A 15,446-nucleotide genomic window follows, 5' to 3' on the forward strand; every position below is an offset into this window, starting at 1 on the left:
CTGAGTCTGCAGTATACATCCTACCCTGCAGATTTTGGACTTGCCAGCCTTTCTACTTACATAAACCAATTCCTTAACTCTCTTCTCTTCATACATGTACACACACACACACACACACACACGCACACCCTTTCGGTTCTGTTTCCCTGGAGAACTCTGACTAATAGAACTGTGCAATGAGTTCTTAGACCTGACACAAAGCATGATCCATAAGAAAAATTTAATAAATTGGACTTTATCAAAATTAAAAACTTTCGCTCTGCAAAAGAACCTTTTAAGAGGACATAAAAATAAACTACACATTAGGAGAAAATATCTATAAACCATGTATCTGACAGGTAACTAGTGTCTGGACTATATAAAGAACTTTCCAAACTCAAGTATACAAAATCAAACAATCCAATTAGAAAATCAGCAAAAGAATTGAAGAGACATTTCAATGAAAAAAATCTATTGATGGCAAGCACATAAAAAGATGTTCAACATCATTAGCCATTAGAAAAATGCAAATTAAAATCACTAGATATTACACACCTATCAGAATGGCTCAAATAAAAAATAGTGACAACACCAAATGCTGGTGAGTATTCAGAGAAACTGGATCACAAACACTGTTGTTAAGAATGTAGAATGGTACAGCCACTCTGGAAAAGTTTGGCTGCTTCTTGAAAAATTAAACATGCAACTACCATTACCATCAGCAATTATACTCATGAGCATTTATGCCAGAGAAATATAGAGTTTTATTTGCACAAAAACCTGTGCGGAAATGTTTATATACAGCAGCTTTGTTTGCAATAGACAAAAACCGAAAACCCAAATGTTTTTCCCTGGGTGAAGTATGGTGCATCCATACCAAAAAATACTAGTCCACAAAAAAAGAACACTGATTCATATGACAACCTAGATCAATTATAAAGAATTATGCTGAATGAAAAAGCCAATCTCAAAAGGTTATATAGCATATGATTCCATTTAGATAACATTCTTAAGATGACAAAATTTTTTAAATGGGGAATATTAATGGTGACCAGGGGTTAAAGAGGAGTTGAGGTGATAAAATTAACTCAAAATGGATTAAGGACATGAATATAAGATCTAAAACAATAAAATGCATGGGAAAAAAACATAGGAATGAAACTCAAGGACTTTGGACTTAAAGAGGATTTTATGAATTTGACCTCAAAGGCAAGGGAAGTAAAAGCTTAAATAAATGAATGGGACTACATCAAACTAAAAACCTTCTGCTCAGCAAAGAAACCGTCAACAAGGTAAAGAGACAACCATCTGAATGGGAAAATATATTTGCAAGCAATGCCTCTGATAAGGGCCTCATATCCAAAATATACAAAGAACTTATACGACTCAATAACAACAACAAAAAAAAAAAACAAATAGTCAATCTCAAAAAAGAAATAAGGCAGAGGACCTGAACAGACACTTCTCCCTAGAGGACATACAAATAGCCAACAAATATATGAAAAGATGCTCAACATCGCTAGCTATTAGGGAAATGCAAATCAAAACCATAATGAGATACCATCTCACATCTGTCAGAATGGCTATAATCAACAGGACAGTAATAACAAATGTTGGAGAGGATGTGGAGCAAAAGGAGCCCTTACACACTGCTGATGGGACTGCAAATCGGTATAGCCACTGTGGAAAACAGTATGGAGGTTCCTCATAAAACTAAGAATTGATCTACCAGATGATCCAGCAATCCCTCTACTGGGTATTTACCCCAAAGACTTGAAAACCCATCTCTGAAAAGATATTTGCACACTGATGTTCGTAGCAGCAATATTCACAGTGGCCAGGACATGGAAGCAACCAAAGTGTCCTACGATAGATGATTGGCTAAAGAAGCTGTGGTACATATGCACGATGGAATATTACTCAGCTGTAAGAAGAGATGAAATACTGCCATTTGCAACAACATGGATGGACCCTGAGATAATCATGCTAAGTGAAATAACCCAGACTAAAAAAGTAGAAAATCACATGAAATCACTTATATGTGGGATATAAACCTAAAAGGAACAAATGAACAAGACAAACAAACACACATGGACATTGACAATGGACGAATGGTTACCAAAGGGTAGGGGAGGAAGGGAGAGGTAGACAAGGTAAAGGGGGTCAAATATAGGGGGTAGGGGTAGGGTGAAGTGGGTAAAGGGGATCAAATATATGGTAGCTGAAGGAAACTGGACTTTGGGTGGTAATCGCACAATAGAATACATAGATGTCAAATTATAATGTACACCTGAAAATTATATAATTGTATTAACCAATGTTACCCTAATAAACTAAAAGAAAAAAAAAGAGGAGTGGAGGTGGGAAGGAAGTGGCTGTGGCTATAAAAGGTAACCATAAAGGATCCTGTGGTGATGAAAATACTCAGTATCTTGATTGTACCAATGCCAACATTCTGATAATAATACAGTTTTGCAAGATATTACCACTGGAGGTAAATGGATAGAGGGCACAGGGGATCGATCACTTCATATTATTTCCTACTACTTATGAATCTACAATTACCTCAAAATAAAAAGTTTAATTAAAGAAGATTGATCAATGGTAACATGTTAGAAAAATGAAAATCTCCAAGCAGAGACACAGGAGAATGGGGTGGATATTGACTGGGAAGGGGCTCACAGTTGGTTACAGAGGTGTATACATAAGTACAAATCTATCAGGCTATACATTTAAGATAAGTGCAATTTATACACTTGATTATATGCTATGCTTCAATAAAAAATGATTTTAAATTGCCTTTTGATTAATCTTGTTCACTGTGATAATGATATTATGTATAAATTTTTTTGAATTTATCAACAATGAAACCACAGGCACATTTTAGCAGAAGCCATTTCAAGGCACAGTAAAGCCAGAAGACACACTAGAATAAGTTAAGGAATGGGTGGGAAATGAGCCAATGCAGAGAGGTAAATACATATAACATAACTCTTTCCAGGAGTTGCCAGTAAAGGGAAAGGGTGATTGATAAGTGATACTCAAAGGGAAAGGTATTATTGAAGAGCTTTACTAGAATGGGGAAAAAATGAGTAAATTTAAATGCTGATGAAAAAACTTGGTAAACAATGAGTCTAAAGCCATATGAGCACAGTGCTATCTAACCTTTAGTAAAATGTTTGTGGAAGTAAGAGAAAAGCAAATATTAAGACTGACCTTTGATAGGACAGATAACGCTTGCATTGCACTGGGAAGAAAAATTATTAATAGAGGTGTACTTATAGATTGGATGGTAGAAATAATAGAAACAACAATAATAATAATGACAACTATAATTTATTAAATACTTACTGTGATAGCCAGCCCCCAAGATGGTCTCCAGTGTCCCTGCATCCTGATATTAATCCCAGTGTAGTCTCCTCCCACACAAAATAGGGCTGCACTGTATAATCAGTAAGATAAGACAGTGTGCAACTTCCAGATTAGGGCAAAAAAGACAATGCAGCTTCTACCTTTTTCTCTCTTCGACTGCTCCTTCTCGGGGAAAGGTAGTCACAACACGCAAGCATCTGCAGAAGGCCAACTGGCACCATGTGAGTGAGCCATTTTAGAAGCAGCTCCTCCAGCCTCAGCCAACCCTTCATAGGACCACTACCTCATGAGAGACCCTAAGTCTTTAAAATTACCCAACTAAGCTGCTTCTGAATTACTGACCCACGAAAACAGTGAGATAGTTAATATTTACTGTTTTAAGCCACTAGGTTTGGGAGTAATTTATTAAGCTGCAACAGATACCTAAAGTATTTATGTGCCAGGTATAGTTTTAAGCATATTAGATGTAGTAGCCCACTTAATCCTCAACAACCCTGTGGTCCCCATTTTAAGATGAGAAAACAGACATACAGAAGTAATTTGCCCTGATTCTCACACAGCTGGTTAAGTGATGAAAATATGGAAACCATAAAGTGAACTTTTATAAACTCCAGATTCAAATCTAAAGCCAGTGCTACTAACATCTGAGCAATACATCCTCCCCAAAGCTGAAGCAGTGTCCAGTCCCATGGCTTACATTTCTGCTGTGAAATAGAAGGTAAAGTTATCCGATGAGAGAGCAAGGAAAAGCAGATGAATCGGAGAACTAAAGAAAATGGCAAAGGTTTGAAAAGTTGCCATGAAGAATGAAAAAGAGGGCTGGCTAGAGAAATAGGATTTCCAAACAGTGTTAAGGGCTGAAGAGAGGTTAACAGCCATGAACTTGCACACCATGAATTTAAGTTGACCATGAAGATGACCATAATGAAGAGGACACAGGCTGGCTAGTGTACCTACATAAAAAAGTAATTTGAAGTATGAAACAGTAGTGAAGGCTAGATGGAAGAGAAAGCACATGTCTTTCCCAAGTCCCGCCAGCTCAATAAGGAGCCATGCATAAAAAAAATTCCAAGAAACACCAGATATTCTATGTCAAAGTATCGCATAAAGATTGAAGAAAGGCGACTAAGACAAATGATAAACTGACAGTGCTACTTCTCATGACTGTCTTTATCTCAAACAGCTCAAGTTTTCTAGAGAATCTTCCCTTTTTCCTATTTCCATTCAAAATGTCACAAAAAAATTAAAACCAATAAAAAGAATATACTAATTCCATTACAATCAGACCACACCTAAAAGCAACCTCACAATTATTTACTGACTTAATGAACAAATCTCACAACAGAGCTTTAGGCCAAAAATTTATCAATTTTCAAATTCACTTAAAAACAGGCTTTTCCAAATACATTTAAGTTTCAATTTCATGCGTGCTTCTAAAATTACTTCACTTTAAATTTAAAAATTACCTCACTTTACCTGACTAATAAATTGGCATAAACTAATCTCAAAATAAAGTAGGTAGGGAAAATCAAAAACCAAATCACAGACACAAAATTTTTTCCAGGCAATGCAAATTAAATGTGGATACTAAGACACTTAAGACACAAACGTACATAAATAAAGGTAAAGGTCTGTGAGCTGTATATTTTTCTTAATATTTAAGATTAATAAAAAGTTTCAAAGAACAAGAGTTAGTAGTTAATATTTCAGTGAAATCTTTTCTCATACACCTATTATTACCTGAAGACTTATTGGAAACAAGTCAAAATGAGTACCACTAGAAAAGAAAATTTTTCTAGTATATGTCACTGGGTAAATTAAGTCATTTTTACCTTATGCATAATCAATAGAGGGGAAAAAAAATTTTCCGCACCTAAAGTAGTGCTAGTCTAATAAAGGTACAAGGATTATAGAAACTATAGAGTGAACCTTAATGTCTTCCACAAGTAATTTCATATATTCTCTCTTTAAATTGGGATAGAAGCCATATATTCTGAAAACATAAAACAATTCCTAACTCTTACAAAGATTTTTTTAATTAAAATAAAATTCGTAATTAATACTGTTCTACTTTTAATCTTAAATCTTACCCTTATCTGTTCGGTGGAGCTGCTGCTGAGTTCATCGCCAGACTCAGAATCCTGATGTATTCTTTCTGAGCCTTCTCCTGCTGAATCGCAAGACTGTTCCTGGGAGAAGCTAGTTTTCTCTACGTCCAAGAACTCAGGACCGGGAAAGTGACCAAATAAGCGTGTCCTATTCTGGCCGGAAACTTTAGGAGAATGTGAGTCACTGTTAAACTTTCCATTATTATGGGTCAGATCCAGGCTTAGGTTGAGAGTCTGAGTTGAATTATAACTGGGTCCAAAATTCTGATTGGCATCACGAATAAGACCTGTTCCTTGAACAGATGACGATGACTTTCCAAAACTTGAAAGCTCAGGCAATTTGTTCACATTTTCTGTCGATCTCTGAAGATGCAGACTCTGTATCATTTTCATAGAATTATTTGGCAGTCCAACTGCCTGTTTAACAGGCGGCATCAGAGCTTTGCGGGTGACTTCCTTAACGTACTGGGCTGGCACATAAAATGCTTTTGAATTCTCATCTGGTTTGACTTGCCACCAGTCATCATTGGTCTTTTTCACCAAGATGTATCGTTCCCCTTGTTTTATCACAATCTTTCTGTCCTTTGTTTCATATTCATAATCATATTCCACTTCAATATACACTTGTCCTGGAACAATCTTGCCACTTCTGTCAGCCATTTTTATTCAATAATATTCACCTCTCAAAAAGGATGGTATGCCACATTATGGCTTTATGGTTTGTTGGATTAATATAGCTATTTTTATTCAAATGGAGGAATAGAATAAAGAAAAAATTAACAGTCTGGATTTTTTATATTTACTCACAAGCAGCACATACAAGCCATTTAAATCACAAACTAAGAAAGTAAATGTGTGTCTAATGTTCTGTACTGTCCTACATTAAAAACACTCTCATAATAGTGTAATTTACATTTGTCAATTATTTATGACCAATACCAAACCAACAACTAGAATAGTAAGTATACTAACTAGCCAGACACAAGACTATCAAAAATAAGAGGTGAAAAGAACTTTCTTTCTTTTCATGACTACCTCAAACTTCCTTCACTTTCTTAGAGAGTGATGTGTATTAGGTACTTCCCAAGGGCCAGGCACAGATCTAGGTTCACTGTATGACTTATCTAAGATCTTCTTTGAAGTTGGAATTGAATTTCAATGACCCTGAATTTCAATGACCTTGAACTCAAGTCAAGCCCCAACCACTGTGGAATGAATAGTGTTCCCCACCTAACTCCAGAATCTATGAATGTGACCTGATTTGGAAATAGGTTCTTTGCAGATGTAATCATTTAAGATGAAGTTATATTTGATTAGCGTAGGGCCTGAAATCCAATGACTGGTTTCTTTATAAGGAAATGGAGATTTAAAAATGAGGAGAGGAAACACAGAGGGAAGAAGCCCACAGAAGACAGAGGCAAAAACTACCAGCCAAGGAACACCAAGGATGCTGGCACCACCTGAAGACAGGAAGAGGAAAGGAAAGATTCTCCCCTAGAGCCTTTAGAGGGAGCACAACCCTGCTGACACCTCTGTTTTGGACATATAGCCTCCAGACCTGAGAGATAATAAATTTTTGTTGTTTTAAGCCACCCGGTTTATGGCACTTTGTTACAGCAGCCCAAAGAAACTAACGAAGTCAACCCAATGCTTAAGGAGCCTATGGCAAACCTAAGCAATTCTGAATACTCGTGTACCAAAAATGTGTATCCAAGGTCCCATGACAACATGCCAATTTTCCTCAGCATCCAAGTACTGGGCATGACGCTACTATTCGCTATATGTGCAGTAATAATCATTCCCCTAAGGACAATATTCTTCATTGTAACAGATAAACCCATAGCTCAGGCAATAAGTGACATAATTTCAGTAACTAATATTTACTTTTTAGACAAACCACTTGAAGAACAAATTTAATACAATAGTGTTGTTTCAAACAAAATAAAACTTACCTTAGAAGGAGATATAAATATCCAGTATTACATTTAAACCTATAAAAAAAAAATATATACATTAACTTTAGCCAGGATTGCTTAAAGAAACTAAGAATACAATGTTGGTCACGAATTAGAAGCATAACTTTATAACTATAAGGGACAGAATACAATTTTATATATAACCATTGTGTTCAGCACCACCCTCCAAACATGGACACAGATACACTTTACCACTGCTCCCTCCTACTTCATTTCCACATTGTTTCAAATTCATTGCTGCCTCTTATTTTTATTCTGACAGAAATATCTTTTTAAATTTCTAATAATATGAGAAACAACTGTTACAAAATTGTTAAAATGACAAAACTATTTTCAAATTTATGGATTGAGCGAGTAAAGAGAATGAAAACAAATGTTAAAAGTTGTTGGGAGCCCTAAAACATTACCCCACAGATGACTAATTATAAATACGGAAATATACTTTTACGGTGGAGAGATCTGTCAGTCATGAGCTTAACAAAGTGGTCAAATTTAGCAATACCAACAGTGGGACAGACAACCTGATTACATATGCCTCCTAATGTGATGCAATAAGATGTTACAATGTTACCTATGCTGTACTCTTGTCAAAAAAAAAAAGTTTAACCTTAAGCTCATTATTAGGAAACAAATCCATTCTATTAGACAACAGACATGAACTCTTCAAAAAAAATCAACTTCATGAAAAATGAAAAAGGGAGGGAGATTTTTCTAAATTAAAATACACTACAGACACACAACAACCAAATCTTTGTGGTATTTAATAAATGCCTAAACCCTACCATATCAAAAATCCACTTGCTATCTCTACCCCACACCAGCCCTGGCAAATATGCACCATCTTTCTCCTCACAGTCAATAGAAATTCTAACCTTCCAAATGTTCAGCTTTTTATTTAATGCATAATCAGGACATTAGTCACTATGTGCTTTAATCCTTTTACCTACATAAGTTTTTTGCTACAACATTTCAAAATCCCATACTGAAATATTTATCATCAGGTGGTTCATTTTTTTCTTTCCAGAAAGTAATAAAATAACTTAAGAAATACCTCTGAAGATAATGAAACAAGTAAAGGAATCCACAGAAGGTTATAGTAGCTCAGACATAATATAACTGGCCAGACATTTGTCCAAAGGAATGGAGAAAAGAAAAGTGTGAAGAATAACAAGTACACTGGATAATTTCATGCTAGCCAAAGCAGGACTGTGAGATGGGAAACAACGGGTTAAAGACCAGTACATGTTATGTTAGTCTCTTTCATTGCCAGGCTTTATGACTGACTACACCTTCACCAGTGACTACAAAGATAAGTATGAAGGAGGAGTTAGGAAGAAAGATAAAGAAGTCAGTTTCACCACTTTCAACATAAAACAGCCAATCTAAAGTTTTAGTCAAAGGCAATGAGAACTGGGAAGACAATAAAGAGAAGTAATCAAAAGACATCCATATAGAAAAGGTAGTTAGCTATCAAGGCAGATAACATGAGCAAGAATGGACACAATGAGATAAGAGAACAGGAGCTGAGACAGATTTCTAAGTAATATTGGGGTGGAGGATTAAAAGCCCCTAAGAGAGACTAATAAAATTATAAACCATGTATTACAATCCAAGGACTAGGAAAAGTTAGGTAAAATAAAAATGAAAAAAGCCTTACTGTACACTGCAGAGTGAAAAAAATTAAAATAATTATGGGGTAGCTCTAAAAACGTAGATCTAAGTGAAAATTATCTGCAAATGTGTGAATAACTTATGCTGCCTATTTTTATTCAAAAACATAAGCTGTATTAAAATAAATACTTATAGTTTTAATTTTGGCTTGTTTCGTCCTCTATTCCCCAAACTGGTGGATTCTTCTCTTTAGATGTTTGTTCTGGTAATCTATCTTCTCAAGTATTTCAGTTAAAATCTTACCCATTCAACTACAACAACCACTGAGCACAACACTCCCCTAACTGACATATATTCCCTACTCATGGTATCACACTCCTGCATCCATGTTCATCACATACACACACTTAGAATTACTCAGTACCCAACCACCAGTATACATAAAGTTTTTTCACATTTACTGCCCAGTAACCACCGCTTTTTTTGCAGTTTCAACAATAACCATGTAGGCTTTTCATGCCTCTTGCCAGTCTTGTTTTCCTCATGTTTCAACAAGAACAGACTCCAACATGGACACGCACAGACACACACTGCTTACAACTTTTACTTCTCTTCCCGCAAGTCAGGTTCAAAATTCTATCATGTCATTTTAAAATCTAATAACCTCCTCCTGTCTGCCGATTTTTCTCATTTTCTTTCCTACCACAAATTACACAGCTCAGCAAATGTTATCTTCCTCCCCCAGGACATCTGCTTTAATCAAATACATCTCTCAGCATGACAGCCTTACTAGGTATATCAAAAAGGTACACAAGTAAACAAAATCTTAAGAGAAATATAGTAAATGTGTCCATAATTAATGAGTTTATAATTTAAGTTTAATACATATATGGACAACCTATTTAGCAATTCTAATACCATGAACGAAATGTTAACAGAGCTTCAGACACGTAAATGTTAACTGACTTAAAAATACCACAATTTAAGCATTAATTCTTTTTTTTATTTTTCAGTTAGAGTTGACATTCAATATTATTTTATATTTGTTTCAGATGTACAGCATAGTGGTTAGACATTTACATAATTTATGAATGATTCTGATTAGTTTAGTACCCTATACAGATATCACAATATTATTGACTACATTTCCTATGCTGTACTTCACATCCCCATGACTATTTTGTAACTACCAATCTGTACTTCTTAATCCCTTCACCATTTTCACCCAGCCCCCCAGCGCCCCTTCCATCTGGCAATCGCCAGTTTGTTTTCTGTATGAGTCTGTTTCCATTGCTTATTATTCTTTAGATTCTACATATAAGTAAAATTATTTGTCTTTCTCTAACTTATTTCACTTAGCATAATACCCTCTATGTTCATCCAGATTGTTGTAAATGGTAAAATTTCATTGTTTATAGTTGAGTAATATTCCACTGTATATATGTACCACTTCTTTATCCAATTGTCTATTGAATGGGCACTTAGGCTACTTCCATATCTTGACTATTATAATTCGAAAAAATACAAGCACTAATTCTTGATACGATGTCCTCCAGTTTTTAAATTACTTATTTAAAATTAACAATCCCTAAACAGACCTCTATTAAAGAAATTAATTAAACTTAATGAGCACAACAAAAATGTTAAGAACAATTGCAGCATAAGAAATTACTCCACCAAGTAATTCTGTAAACTGTACACGTAACAAGAACTCATAGGCCCCTACAGTTTTTTCTTAATGCATGACCTCTGTTTTCTAAGAATAAAAAGATATGTAAGACATTTTTTTAGGCTTAAAGAAGAAAAAAATATATAGTGATTAATATTATAAACGATTCTGGCCATAAAGAAATAGCAAAAATAGAAACAGCAGAAAGGATACAGGAAATAATCAGGTAACTGGAAAGCAGCAGAGAACACAGTCAAGTGTGAACTAGTAAAGGAAACTCAAAACCAGATTTAAATCTGAAACAAAAATGAGGAAACCACCGAAGTGTTTGGGGAAGCAAGCATATTTCAATAAAAATGGCATATGCATGAAGTGTTTTAGGAAGATTTGTGCCATGAAGACTTTCTTAGTCAGAAATGAGTGGACGTGATTTTTTCTTGGATTGTTACAAGAATGGAGAAAATATTTCAATTTAAAAAGGAAAAAATATGACCTTGAAATTGGCAATGAATTTTTAGATCCACCCACCAAATGCATGATCCATAAAAGAAAAGGTTAAGTAGAACTTTATTAAAGTTTAAAGCTTCTGCTCTGTGAAAGATCTGCTAAAAGAATGAAAACACGAACCACAGACAAGGAGAAAATATTTGCAAAACACATCTGATGAAGGACTTGTATCCAAAATATACTAAGAACTCTTAAAACTCAACAAAATGAACCAAATTTTCTACATGGAAAAAGGACCTGAGAACACATCATGAAAGAAAATATGGCAAATAAGCACATGAAAAACTTATCAATATAATGTCATCAGGGAATTTCAAATTTAAAAAGATACTACTGCACACCTATCAGAATAGCTAAAATCCAAAAAACTGACAATACCAAATGCTGATGAGGATGTAGAGCGAAAGGAATTTTCATTCACTGCTTGTAGGAATGCAAAATGGTACAGCCACTTTGGAAGATAGTTTAGCAATTTCTTACTGCTAAAAGTAAGATCATCATCTTACCATATGATCTAGCAAACACACTACTAGGTATTTACCCAAATGAGCTGAAAACTTATTTCCACAAATAAGTCCTGCAGCAAATGTTTACAGCAGCTTTAAAACTCAGCAAATGTTTACAGCAGCTTTAAAACTGTCAAAAACTGAAAGCAACCAAAATGCCCTAAGAGAAAGGATAAACAAAATGTAAGACATCATACAATGGAATATTCAATGATTAAAAGAAATGAGCCATTAAGCTAAAAGAAGACACAAAGCTTAGATATTTTGCTAAGTGAAGTCAGTTTGGAAAGGCCACATACTGAATGATTTCAATTATAAGGTATTCTAGAAAAGCAAAAACAGAGTGATTGCTAAGGGAGGGAGGGTCCCACAAGTGAAGCACAGGAGATTCTTTTAGGCCAATAAAAGTATTTTGTATGATGCTACAATGGTGGATTATGACACAAGCACTAGTCACAACTCGTTAATCTTAACAACACAAAGATTTGTGTTGCAAATTTTAAAAAATCAGTTAGGAGGTCAGGGGAATCCAAGGATGGAAAAAGATGTGACAAGACAGTCTAACAGGATTACAAATATATGGAACGACCTCACTGAAGGGGTGGGGAGTAGAAGCTGACCTAATTCCAGAAATAAGTGAGGTCTATAATATAGGCAAAGTAACTGTACTTAAGTACCGTGTCCTAGTAAATAAAAACATTCCCATAGGAGTGTGAGTTAAAAATTCTGCTATATATGTAACCTGGAATTGAATAACTAAGTAAATGGAATGTGGATGGTTTCTCAATGTTGGAATGGAAATCTAAAGATAAGAAAGGGGAGGGAGAAGGCTCTAATGATCCATGTGATAATGACTCAGACTTGGAGATATCAAGTTTAAATAAGTCTAACATCTACTATGAACTAAATGAACTCATTTTTAGCTTACCACAGATATCAGTGATTACCTTTAAAAATTTACAGATACATGTCTATATGCTATTTAGTACACAAACACATTTCCTTGCAATCAGTAAAAATGACACTCTAGCAGCAACAAGCATACTGGTACCCAGGTTTGGTTTTTAATATCATTCTCCAAATAAAGAAACCGAGGCTCTTTGGAGAAATATTGATTCTAGGACTGGCATAAGAAATATACAAGATGAGCCTAGAGCATTTTATAGTGCCATGCTGACCCTTCCACCTCTACCGTCTGGATTTTAAGTACTTGATTTAAATGCTTCTTATTATTAGAAAACTATGAAACTTATCAAAAGTAGTATCATGCATATTTGATATTCAAATTAACATATATTATGCTGTCTTACACTTAAACGATTTAAATAAACTCACATTTCTTTTGTTCTTTACTTTTAAACACTATTTATGGAAAAACAAGCACAGTGCTTGTTTTTCTCATCGAAACACAAATTACAATTATTTAAGAGGTACTAGGAGTCTCCATTATAAGTGGCTGTTATACCTTCAAAACATTCTAAAATAATCTCTTGTACACAAAGATGCAAATACTGACCCAGTTAATATACGACAGAGTAGAAAGAAGCCTATTATATTCAATAAACTTTTCACAAACTCAGAAGTTTAATAAAGAACTCTGATCAAGCCCTTTCAGGCCAAAAAAAAGTAAAAAGTAAAGAAGATTAAACTGGGTTTTAATCCCTTGAGATCCACTTGTACACACTGAGTTTTAATGTGATGATGTAGATACCAAGAAGATAGCCTGTGAAATCAAAACTCAAAATCAGTAAAAAGTCTAAGGAGCAAAGAGAATTTTTTCTTGAGCCAATAGGTCAACTTCCTTTTCCTTAAGATTCTATTTCATCGAAAGTTACCTATATGGATAATAGCTTCAGATTAACCTTTAAAATCACCTTTCTATGATGATCATTCTGCTTCTACATTTTTCAGCTCTTTACTCCCTACCAAATGCACTATAATCAATAGGTTCTTCCTTCTACACCCCCAACACCTGTCTTCTATTCTAATTTCTTAATTAGAACTTTCTAAAATAATCAACTTAAAAAAAACTAACTTTTTTTTTTACAGTTCATATAAGTTTGATCTTGCCTCTGTGGCATCTGATGTGCCCCTTGTAATAACAACACGTTGATTTTCCTTTGGGGAATCACCATGCCCACAGTTCCTCAGGCATAACTGCTCCCCACCCGCGCCAAACACATTCTGATTTCCCACCAAAACTACACATATTACCCTCTTAAAGAAAAATCTTTGAAATAAGTACTTACATTCAACCGCTTTCAAATGTTTACCAAATCCCATGCTTTAAAAAAAGATAGAACCCACAAAACAAAGGCAAATACAAGTGTGGTGATTATTGTCTGGCAGTTGCAAAGTACTAGTCAGACATCAGAAACTTACTTTAAAAAAATATTCTTTATAATGCTTAAATTATGCCAATCTACTTCAAATTAACATTGTGATAAGAAGCGTCATTGTATACAAAGGATCCCAACATCCATTTTTCCAAAGAAGATATACAAATGGCCAATAAGAACATGATAAGATGCTCAACGTCACTAATAGAGAAATGTAAATCAAAACCCCAAAAAGACTTCACACCCATTAAGATAGCTATTGTAAAATAACAAATGTTGGTGAGAATGTGGAAAAAATTCTTGTGCACTGCTGGTGCGAATGTAAAATGGTACAACCACTAGGAAAACAGTGTAAAATTTTTTTCAAGACATTAAAAATAAAATTTCCATATGATCCAGCAATTCCACTTTCGGATATACATCCAAAAGAACTGAAAGCAAGGACCTGAACGGATGTCTAATCATAGTAACATTATTCACAATAGTCAAAAAGGTGAAAGCAAATCTAGAACTGTACAAGTCAGTAAGACGAATAACCCAATAAAAATGGGTAAAAGATATAAAGGCACTTGTCCAAAAAAGACAGACAGATAGTAAATAAGCTAATGAAAAGATGCCCAACAATTTTACCAATTAAGAAAAATGCAAATGAAAACCAAAAAGAAATAACGCTACACCACTATTAGAATGGAAAATTTAAAAGACTGGGCATACCAGTGTTTTTGAGAATGTGGAGCTACTAGAACTCTCACACACTGCCGGCAGAGATGTAAAATGGTAAAACCACTGTGGAAAAAGTTTGGCAAGTTCTTAAATTTTTTAATATACATATCTAGTATACGACCCCAGGGATTCTACTCCTAGGTATTTATCCAAAAGAAATGAAAGCACATGACAACACAAAGATCTGTATGTGATTGTTCACAGCAGCTTTATTTGTAATAGTCCCAAACTGGAAACAACCCTAATGTCCATCAACAGGTGAATGGATAAACTAACTGCAGTACATCCACATAATGGAATATCACTCGACAATAAAAAGGAACAAACTACTGATACACACAAGAAACTGGATGAATCTCGAAATAATTTTGCTGAGTGAAAAAAATTCAAACAAGAAGATTGCTTACTATAATGATTCCATCTGCATAAAATTCTAGAAAATACAAACTAATGTACAGTGACAGAAAGCAGAGCAAAAGCCACCAGGAAACAAGGGCAATGAATTACAGAGGGGCTCAAGAAAAAGTTTTTTTTTTGGGGGGGTGGGGGGGAGGTGAGAAATATATTCATTATCTTGATAATGGTGATAATGGTACATACTTCACAGGTAAATACATATGAGAAAACTCATCAAATTGCACACTGAAAATGGATAG

General features: G+C 34.7%; 1 protein-coding gene across 7 annotated transcripts in view; it reads right to left on the bottom strand.

The window, feature by feature from the left end:
- The window catches only part of ARHGAP12 (Rho GTPase activating protein 12), a 115,350-nt gene that overhangs the window by 95,622 nt on the left and 4,282 nt on the right, over positions 1 to 15,446 (bottom strand). For all 7 annotated transcript variants that reach the window (XM_039839748.1, XM_039839749.1, XM_039839752.1 and 4 more), the window contains exons 2-3: positions 7,412 to 7,450; positions 5,442 to 6,196 (exon numbers count right to left, since the gene is read on the bottom strand). In XM_039839748.1, coding sequence (XP_039695682.1) covers positions 5,442 to 6,119 — 678 coding nt within the window. In that variant the 5' untranslated portion in view covers positions 6,120 to 6,196; positions 7,412 to 7,450. The remainder of the gene's footprint in view (positions 1 to 5,441; positions 6,197 to 7,411; positions 7,451 to 15,446) is intronic.

The sequence above is a fragment of the Pteropus medius genome, unplaced genomic scaffold (genome assembly GCF_902729225.1).
Source record: "Pteropus medius unplaced genomic scaffold, Ma_sr-lr_union100, whole genome shotgun sequence".
Classification (NCBI taxonomy): Eukaryota; Metazoa; Chordata; class Mammalia; order Chiroptera; family Pteropodidae; genus Pteropus; species Pteropus medius.